The sequence below is a fragment of the Zophobas morio genome, unplaced genomic scaffold, assembly GCF_036711695.1.
Source record: "Zophobas morio isolate AGI-343-1 ecotype UQ-CSIRO unplaced genomic scaffold, CSIRO_AGI_Zmor_V1 ptg000243l, whole genome shotgun sequence".
Taxonomy (NCBI): domain Eukaryota; kingdom Metazoa; phylum Arthropoda; class Insecta; order Coleoptera; family Tenebrionidae; genus Zophobas; species Zophobas morio.
Window position 1 is genome coordinate 310699 of NW_026972347.1, and position 9960 is coordinate 320658.

A 9960-nucleotide genomic window follows, 5' to 3' on the forward strand; every position below is an offset into this window, starting at 1 on the left:
TAATAATTCACTAACGTAATACAGCTTTTAAATAATTTTTTAAAAGAATGATTTATCTTGGAGATAGTTTACCTTTTTTTTTTTTATTAAGTTATATATAATAATTGCTAGCTTTTGACATACATTTTGACAAATAAAAAAACTTTAAAGCTCAGTTTACTCTTACATAGAGAAAACAATATAGTTAATACATATAAGAGGATTTAAACCTTTTTTTATTCCTATAATTTTTAACAAAAACTAGCGAACATTTGTTAAACGATAACTTATTTCTATAACATATAAATAGCCTAAGAAGCTAACTTCACTTCAAAAATTAAGTTAAGTAAAATTAATTGCTTTGTAAAAATAAATTCTAATATTAAATAAATAAGCTTAACATAATAAAATAAATACTAAAACTTACGTTTTTCCAGAAACTCAAGTAAAATAACTGAATTGAAAAAAAAAGGGAAACAAAGTTTTAAATTAAAAATATACTAGACTGGTATAGCAAAGGATTTATTAAGAAGAGTTTACACAATAACCCAAGTATTATGCTATAGTCACTTGAGAAATTTTACTTTTCTCGTTTTTTTTTAGTTTACGTTTATTATGTTTCTTCGCAAAACGCATATTTCTTACAAATTTTGGATCAAGCTAATAAAACAAAAATAAATTACATATTTTAACAGCTAATTGAATTAAACAAGACCCCTTTCAGCGATCGGAAGCGATGAATTTTTGGCTTCTTGATGCCATTTCGGTGGTCCTTAGCGTTTTGGTTGTGATTTGTATGGTTTTTTGACTTAGCCATGTTGAAAGCCTAAAAATTTTTTAAAAGTTTAAGGTAAATAAATAAAAATTAATAATTACGTCGACACGCCTAAAACGAAGGGAGTACTAAAGGAGACTCAACCATACACGTGCTTTATGTTTTTTTACACAGCTTTACTAGTTAAGAAAAAACGTGTAACACTATTTTTGTGTGGGGCTGACTTTTCATTATGAGTGCCGCAAATCTATTACATGTTTGCTTTTACTTACTTTTTTTTTTGAGTTTCTCTTTTAACGCAAGTGATCGTAGAGAGCTTATCGTTATTTTGTAAGCTCTTTTGAAAATTTAGAAAAGAGTTAATTTTTACTGTTTACTAAAGAAGGTAAGAATTTGTTACGAAAAGTACTAGTCTTCCATACTTTCTCCTTCAAGTTTTAGAAAAACTGTGGCCCACTTAAGAAATTATATTAATGGGTTTTAAAAAGTATGGAAACAAAATAACTTAATTTGTATGATAAAATTTTGGAAACAAAATTAGTAGTAGTCATTAATCCTTTGACTTTAAAATAGTACCAACTATTTTTTGGACAGCAATAACAATAATGATTTTATTATTAAAGCAATATTCGAATTTACGACCTTTACATGGGACTAAATGAACATGATCGTGCCCATGAAACCTCAATGCTACTCTCGCCGAGTTAATGTTAAATGTGGGGCTTCTTGTAAGCTTCGTATATCGATACGGAGTTGATGAATAAAAAGTACCGTTAATGAGTGTTCGTTAAATAGACCGAAGGGCTTAGACAACAGGGCACCTACCAAATACAAACTAATATTTAGACGCTGTTATTATTAAGCATAGTGCATATACATGTAAAAAAACTGCGAATGTTGTACTTACGAACTTTTAGGCCAAAAGGTAGTCAAAAGTGTTGACCAGTTTAGAAAATAGTTTATTTTTAGATTTTAAGGAAAAAGGCTTAATTTCTGTAGAAGTGTGGCAAACGAAGAAAGAAAAATTTTCAATTTAGCTTAAAACTGTCCTTGAAATTCAGGTCACAGTCGAGTCACTTTTAAATGGTTTTACAAGATTTTACTAGTCTCTTTCTTCCTGAAACCCCCCTCTTCAGAAGTACATTCTGTGCCTGTACTATTGGAATCATAAAGGCTGCCTTTCCTTTTCGAAATCGAGTATAAGAAAAAAAGTTAAACAGCGTTTGCCTTCAAGGTACCACTGCTTCCATAACACCGCTAAAATAAATCCTGTTCTATTATAAGCGAATGTTGCTAATAAAATCTTCCTTAAGTACTAAAAGAGCCTAGACCACGCTGCAAACTCGTTACTTATGGCTATAACTGAACAAAGCACTATATTTAATAATAAAGTCCTTTTATTGATCTCATATGAAGATTGAGCCTTTTACGCTCAGTAATCCTTATGACTCAAAAATGCTCTTTGAAATGCAATCAACCTTAATAAGATAATACTTGAATTTTCGCAATTTATTACGATGGAAGATATCGATATTGCCTTAATATGTGTAATTCATACAGAAAACTATCATAGGATAGTCGTAAGTCGTTGACGTATATATCGCAACGATAAAAAAAGTAATACTATGACCTGAAAGTCAATAACCCTTAAGGTTATGGAGTTATTACCTCTATTCCTTGTTGCGAAATAGTCACTTTCTTTGGTTTACAATAAGCTACTAAACTGCGGACTTGCACGTTTGAAACTGCTTCTTGGTACTTGCATCGGGTGATATTAATCGGAAAGATCCGTCTATGAAGTAGTTGTTTTTTAAATTGTTGGAATATTCGTACTTGTAAATATACGCTTCAGCTATACTATTACTAGTCACTATGAACTCTGTTTTATCTAAAATCTCTCACATTAGAACTAAAGCCAGTTCCCCTGGTATTCCAGAGACTATTAAAAATATATTGAAGCTGTTGTACTATTGTGATCAAGCGAGTACACAACAGTTTATTAAGCATTAAAGAGCTGTATGGAAAGTATTATAAGCTGGAAAGATTTATAAATGAAGCCTTGGTTCTTATAAAGAGTGTATTTACTTCCGGTTCCAAGCTTCTTGCGTGTACCGACCGCGAAGAGGCGCAGAGAATTATTATAATTTTTTTTTTCCAGGTCACTAAAAGAAGAAACTATCCGCACTTTAAAGGGAGTTAGAAGATCATTGCAGTTCTATTTGCGAGAATTAAATTGGTATAGTTATTATATTTTCGAAATCATTGCGGTCATCAAATCATTTACAAAATGTAAGGTAACTCCAGCCTCACTGCGGTAATGAAATGGTTCAAGATTATCTAAAAAAAAGTCTTACAATTTATTGAGCGAACTATGTAAAGCTCTTATAAGGAAAGAGGGATAAAAAGAAGGAGATTTAAAAAAGGACTGCATGAACAAAAAAAACCTAGGTATTTACTACAGGCAATTTGTGCTGAAATTAATGATAGTTTCTAACCCCAGCAGTTGAAGTACGTTAGGCATCCCCATGTACTAAATAAAGCGCGTTAAGAACTATTAAAGCGCAAATTATTGTAACAAAATTTTTAGGATATGCTACCTTAATATGGGATTCCCTGCTCCTTGAAGGAGACCTACCACTTTTTGGCTTGATGGAAAGTCTAACAAGAATGAAGCAATGATTTGAAGGTAAGGGTCATCATTAGAATTTATGTTATACATACTACCTTCAAAGACCGAAAAAGGGGGTCGCGTCTTTGGTATCGGACCCAGAACCAAGAGTACGCGCTTCGACGCTTTTAACTGCTGAGCTACGACAACAACTCTCGCTTCAGGTATGATAGCTTTAGGCATTTAGCTCGTTAGTTGTCTTTACTAGTATATAACTATTTTTCTGGTGTTCCATCGAGTCAAAAACTTCTATTACTCGAGCTCTCTGTCGGGAGTATGGCGCGTTTATCATCAAGCGCTACGTGGCTATGTACTATTTTGTGCATTTTGGGCGCGGATGGGGTTTTACGTGGACTACCAACACAGTTACCTCTCTCAATGAACACAAACCACTGAGACAGAGTTAACCTACTACGTTGATACTTAAACAGTATTATCTAGAGTTATAAGAGCTTAAAGTTAGGGGCCTTATATTTTCGCTATCGTGCTTTAAACTTTTTATAAGCGGCCTTGGACATATACTTTTTACATCGAAAAATTTTTTATGCACCGCCGTAATATCTGTAATGCTAGAAGATGACTTAAGCCTAACTTTAAAGAAAGAGACAAACTATGTAAAAGTAAATTCTGGAATAAAAACTGTTAAGGAACTTCCCCCTTCTCCCAGGAGATTGGCTTACTGTTGTGATGGTCCTTCGGATGAACTAGTAGGTGCAGAAGAAACCAGTAATAGAAGAACATATCCTTCTCGAACTCAAGCTATTAAGTTTTTAAAAAGTATTACCCTTACTTCTGAAGTTTCTAATAAAGGATCGTACACTTTTAACTCTATAAACAACAGCGCCAATGCCTCCTATATAAGACTTTTCAGTAACTACTTACCTGAAGAAAGTTCTCCTACTAAACTATCAGTAACCGATCATTCTATTATACAAGTTGTTACTGAAAATTCAAAGGCTATCCCTACGAGTCGCTCTGAGAAAAATATATGTACATTCGAATTTCGGTGTAAAGGGAACGAAAAAAGACTCATTGAACATAATGACTCTCCTTTGAAGGCACGTCAAAAAAAGGAATTTCCAAGCCCCTTATTTAAAGTAAATTTTTAACTTGACCACCTTATTTAAAAATAGAAGTAACTAAATCTATCCTTTTTTTCTTTTCTTTTCTATCATCTAGTTAGTATTGCTTTGTTAACTTGTTGTTTTTGTTACATAAGAATATAGGGTATAATAAATCTTTAATTGCCTTTGTAAGTGCTCTTTATTTTTTATTTATTTATTTTAATATATTAAAAAAAGATATGTTTAAAAATTTAATCAGTTGTATATACTTTTTATATATATTATATCAGATTTTAAGCTAATCTACTTTATTTCGGCTTAAGGCGCATCTTAAGAAAGGTAGCGCTAGTGCAACTTCTTTTTTTGTCGACTCTAAAGAATCTAGCACCCCTTTTAAGGGGTAAGTTGTACTATTTCTTTAACTATCAATTATTTGTAGATTTACATTAATAGCACTACCGTTGTGCTACATATAATTAAAATATTTTCTGTTGGTATACTTAGTATTTACTATTTATTATTATTGTTTTTATTTTGTATATGTCACTTATCACATTTTCGACTATTTTTTAAGTCCTTTTATTTTTTCTTCCCACCAAGGGTAATATTTGCCATCATATATCCTATTACAGCACCTAGTTTACCTTGAGCCAGCAGTACGCTTATGTGATCGCCTTGAATTAAATTAGGGTGCCTAGCTATTAGTGTTATGAGTCAGGAGACTTTTTGCTATTGCAAGTTTGTCTTGTTTTGGCTCAGTAGCATAATTCTAACTAGCAAAGAGAGGGCGCTTCTCGGAATATTTTGTTTATATTTGAACCGACTACTTTTAACTAGCGTTTGAGCAGGTTTACCTTAGAAATAATATTCCTGAAAAGTGGTGGCGTACACTGAGTATTTTTATAAGGCGTTTTATTGCTTTTTTAATTTCTATATCTTCAGTTTACGTTTACTTTTTATATTATCTAATATGTATGACATAATTTAGCTCGAATACAAAACTTGAGGCCCCTCTTTCCGTGACGGTTATTGATGTAAGCCAACTCGCAGCCGCTCTGGAAGAGCGCGTTATACTGGTGTCAAAAAGATTTGCTCCTTTTGCAGGTCCGTATTTCATGTAAAAGTAATGGACATTGATTTATTTGTTTATTCACAAATGTTTTTACTATACAGCTTTCAGTGTCATTGGCTACAAAAAAGAGTCTCAATCACGTGAATCCTTTTCTGGAAGTAGCCGAAAAAATTTTGAAGAGTTGAGCACTAAAGGATTAAAGAAATCCTTTAGTAGCCATAAGTTTAAGCAGCTAAAGAAAACAGCCATTTCTTATAAATATCTTTTTGAAACAACGATTGAAAGTTTCTATAAAGTATTAATTTATTATCTATCTACTGTTTACTGCCTTCATATTTTAAAGCTGTGTTTCACGTAAAGATATTTTGAGGGAAGGTGTGAAAAAACTACACACCTGCCAACTTTAGCTTGTAGGCCTTAACTTAGCCTTGCACATCCCGAAATCTGTTGCAGTTTATTTACTCCATTAGGTAGAAAGCAGAATCATAACGGTTACCATAAAGGGACAATGAATGAACTGGTTTTCTCGACAACTTGGCAAGGCGAATAAAAAAAACGATTTAATATTTGAGAATGTAACTTCATAAGAAAGTTCAACCGTGTTAGTATAATAACTGCCTTTTGGTGTAACTGTGAAAGTTATATTAATACTTCTGCTGAAAGCGTGTACAGTGTTAAACCACCTTCGTAGTCCTCCCACTTAACTTTATTACTTTCATTCTTAAGGGCTTCGTTTTAGATAATCCGGAATTTCAGTTGGGAAAGCATAAAAATGTAGCCTTCCTGTCGTCTTATGTGGTACTAACCAAAAGTAATTAACTATTATCGCTCTCTCTTTATTATTCTTCCTGTCTATATCAGTCTTCCGTTATACAGTACGTAAAGCCTGCTGACCTTAAAAAAGATTTAAATGAACAATTCAGAGAGAAATTTCCGGATGTTGTTATTTCACTTTCCAAGTTAAGAAGTCTGAAACGTGAACTTTTTTATATTATTGTAGTAGAGGTGAAGTTATGTATTTTGTCCTGCTTATTTTTATAAAACGAAGATATTTACTGGAACTACACATATCAAGTGTAAGCTGGAAGTGTCCTCTGTAGCGCTGGCAGAACTTTATTTTGAGAAGTTAACCAAAAAGGCCCTTCTATTATTATATTATATATATCCATTATACTAACGGCCAGCTTTGCAGGGATTTGTTCATAAGGGCAACCGCAAGTTAGTTGTTGGTATATACTCCTCTTTGCTCTTGCAAACACTATATAAGGTGAGGTTCCTCTGTTCCACAGCTACATGTGGACTCCTGGCGGTTAAGTTCAATGACCACAAAACGGCTACAGGAAGCATAAAACAGTTGTGCGACTCTCTAGAGAGAAACTTGCACGTGTCCAAAAAGGTCAGTTATTCTTCCACTATCACTGCAGCGGCTGCTTCGGTTTTATTTAATTATATACTGCAAAGGAGATATTTTCATTTGAGTTTGAAGTGTTTTCTAGACTAGAGTTCTCTCTAAAAGCTCCTTTGGATAAAGTTATGGAACGTTACAACAAACTTGTGGAGGTAATGCTATAAATCTTCCTGCTGCTAATACTTAAGTGCCATAAAAGATTGTTCGTTATATATGATAGCTAATTTAAATTATTTATTAGAATCTCTAATGATTTTTACTTTAAACTCATCATGGAGCAACTTTGTTACCTCAACTAATTTAAAATATAAACTATTAAAATAAAATTTTTGTTGACATAAATTAAGTTTACCGTACAAAATTAAGAAACATTAAAATTGATATTTTGAAAATCACGATAGGAGGAAACCAATTTATAATATACGTTATATAAACGGAAAGTGCAAGTTAATTCCGGCAAAAATTCCTATGAAAAACGATGCTGAGTTGCTATGCTATGTGAGAGCTAACCATGCGAAAGACGAGTCGCAGCCGTTAAAATCCATCCATTTAAAAGAAGATTATGTTCGTGCTGACACTTTACTAACTTTGCCATGAGATCGGCACTTATCTCCATTTTTTCTCCAGTCGAAGATGCTTATAAAAATTTACCACTAAAAAAAATAAAGACCAAACATGGTACGAAACTGTATTCCTTTTCAAAAGAGTCTTCATCGCTAAAAACAAGCGCGTCCTCGTTGTTTCCCCGCCAACACATTTTTACGGGATCGAAGACCATACCATTTTCCACCTTATAACATTATAGTTGTAACAATAACAATTAATAGCAATAATAATAACTCTTGGCAATAAAGTGGACTGAGTGCTTAACGGGGCGATCAAAGCAGGTCGTTTTCTTTGAAGTCCTTATACAAGTATGTAAAGTGCAACGTACTTGCAGTCGCAACGAAGGTACCATTGTACTCTTCCAGCGAATCACTTCCCTTCTCGCTGCACTGGCTGGCACGCCAAGAGTTAGTTTCTCTATCAAAGGACATCTTTCCTACTACAACGCTAGAAGCTAAAAAGAAAATAAAAGTTTATTTTCTAGGAGGCGTATCGAGGTGAGTTACAATTAAGCTTGCCATCAAGCGGCACGGAAAGTTGTACTGACTCGCCCTCAAACTCTTCATCAAATTCAGAGAAACTAAGACTAACGCTGGATGGAAAGTCCCTTCCTCCTGAGCTCAGCAGAGTCTACAAGTCCACCATGGAAATTTCGTACTCAAAAGCTTATATGCGTATCTTTACAGCAGCTTTAAAGTCGGTGTTTTCTGCTTGTGTTGTACTCTGGAGAAGAGCTTTTCTTAAGTGTATCAAGTCGTTCGGTAGGTCAGTTGGTTTATCGCGTTCTACTAAAATATAATTAAAGTATAATTAAACTATAAAGCAAATCAAATAAAAAGTTATAAAACTTTTTGCATAGCGCGTGCTAGTGGCTTTATGCAACATATCCGTGTTAAGGCCTTCTTTAGGAACTACCAGATCATCATAAGTTTCCTCAGTGGGAGGGGGCACTATCGGACCGCTAAACATCTCTAGTAAAAGCATAATAAAATTAAAAAAGGTACGCGATAATAAATTACGTTTTGGTGTTATTTCCTCTTCACAATCGGAATCAAAACTAAAATTGGACGCTCCAGAATTTTCTTTTGATGTTTCTTGTCGATCAGTTCTTTTATTTCTAGGAAATGCAAACTTACTTTAAGAAGAACTCGTCATAAAAAACTAACAAGGAAAGCTGGCCTAGCTTCAAAACAGGTTCCTCATCCGAAAAAATAAAATCTTCTTTTATTCAAAATATATGAAAAAAATTCAAAAAAGAAATTTTGATTAAAAAACTTAGATGAGTCTAAATAATAATAAAAAAATAAAAAAAAAACATTCATATAATATAGACAGCGCAATAAATAAAATACAATAAGTTAACAATACTAAAGAAAGAATAAACAGTTGTAAGATAAAATTTTACCTTCAGCATTCTCAAAAAACTTGCCGTCGCCAGAACAAATAATTGGCGTTGTAGACAACTAATTGATCAGAATTAAATTGATAAAAATAGAAATATAATGTTAAAATTGCTATAAATTCCGAAAGAAATATAAACTTTATTATTAGTAAATGAACTTTTCCTTAAAGCCAGAACATCAGGAGTAATAAGAATTGGTTCCTTTTTCATATAAAATATATCAATGTAAACAGTAAGGAAGTAATTATATTGGCCTGAAGCTTACTTTGCTTTTTAGACATTTCCCATATTTATAAAACAAAAGATCATTTTCAGTGCTTGGTCTAGTATTAGAATTTAAAGTGGTTTTGGGAAAACAGTACTCTTTTTTATTACTATTTTGGTCATCAGTTACTTTCATGTTGTTTTCCTTTTCAACTGGCACTTCATTTATAAATTGAGCTTCTTTCTCAAAAGAAGAACTGCCAACAGGCAAGTTTATTTCTATAAACGAGTCTTCTCGAGAGAAGTTGGTTGGCTCTGAAGTTGCAATACTCGTTCCTTCATCAAAATCTAGTGTTTTTTTACCGTCAACTAAAATTTGACGAAAATTCAAATGTCTTTTCTTAGGTGTAGATGACATCACGTACGTTGAAGGACTACTAAATTCATGCGGATAAGCTTCCTTATAAAAACTTTCTTCCTTTTTACTTCTAGAAAAATGGTTTTTTTCATTGTAAATATTGTCATTGTAAATACTGCTTTTAAAGTCACATCCCCAGTAATTTAAATCGTCCTCAAAGTCACTACAGAAGCTCAATGTTTCTTCAATGTCTTTAAATAAGTTATGACATTGGAGTGGGTTGCTATAAACTTCTTTTTCTTTATTAATCTCCTTCATATCGTCTGAAATAAATTGCGACATAACCTATGAGAAAAATTCACTTTGTGATACATACAAACTTTCCAAGGAAAAATAAATATTACAACTATTCCAATAAATTTAG

The 9960-nt window shown here is 32.8% G+C and overlaps 2 protein-coding genes and 1 long non-coding RNA gene across 5 annotated transcripts; 1 reads left to right on the forward strand and 2 right to left on the reverse strand.

The window, feature by feature from the left end:
- Positions 1-3212: 3212 nt before the first annotated feature.
- LOC135146568 (uncharacterized) lies at positions 3213-3585 on the reverse strand. Its single transcript, XR_010283875.1, has 3 exons — positions 3479-3585; positions 3352-3412; positions 3213-3284 (listed from the first exon to the last, which is right to left on the reverse strand). It is a non-coding gene; the product is annotated as an uncharacterized LOC135146568 (long non-coding RNA).
- Positions 3586-3789: 204 nt separating this feature from the next.
- LOC135146622 (uncharacterized) lies at positions 3790-7283 on the forward strand. 3 transcript variants are annotated; one of them, XM_064078750.1, is made up of 11 exons: positions 3790-4519; positions 4810-4886; positions 5475-5590; positions 5660-5853; positions 6285-6356; positions 6420-6563; positions 6634-6696; positions 6751-6787; positions 6848-6954; positions 7020-7118; positions 7208-7283. In XM_064078750.1, exons 1-11 carry the CDS (start codon positions 3989-3991, stop codon positions 7214-7216), a joined length of 1449 nt encoding a protein of 482 aa, XP_063934820.1. In that variant the 5' UTR covers positions 3790-3988; the 3' UTR covers positions 7217-7283. The 3 variants fall into 3 exon arrangements, with proteins under 3 accessions (XP_063934820.1, XP_063934819.1, XP_063934821.1); XM_064078749.1 differs by having other exon boundaries at positions 6751-6954; XM_064078751.1 differs by lacking the exons at positions 7020-7118; positions 7208-7283 and having other exon boundaries at positions 6751-6825; positions 6899-6938.
- Positions 7284-7364: 81 nt separating this feature from the next.
- On the reverse strand, positions 7365-9267 carry LOC135146626 (uncharacterized). The gene is made up of 12 exons (XM_064078759.1): positions 9240-9267; positions 9113-9175; positions 8978-9035; positions 8739-8793; positions 8592-8689; positions 8421-8543; positions 8257-8360; positions 8079-8202; positions 7922-8026; positions 7807-7871; positions 7654-7756; positions 7365-7602 (listed from the first exon to the last, which is right to left on the reverse strand). The coding sequence occupies exons 6-12, from the start codon at positions 8539-8541 to the stop codon at positions 7472-7474; spliced, it is 753 nt and encodes a 250-aa protein (XP_063934829.1). The 5' UTR covers positions 8542-8543; positions 8592-8689; positions 8739-8793; positions 8978-9035; positions 9113-9175; positions 9240-9267; the 3' UTR covers positions 7365-7471.
- Positions 9268-9960: the final 693 nt, after the last annotated feature.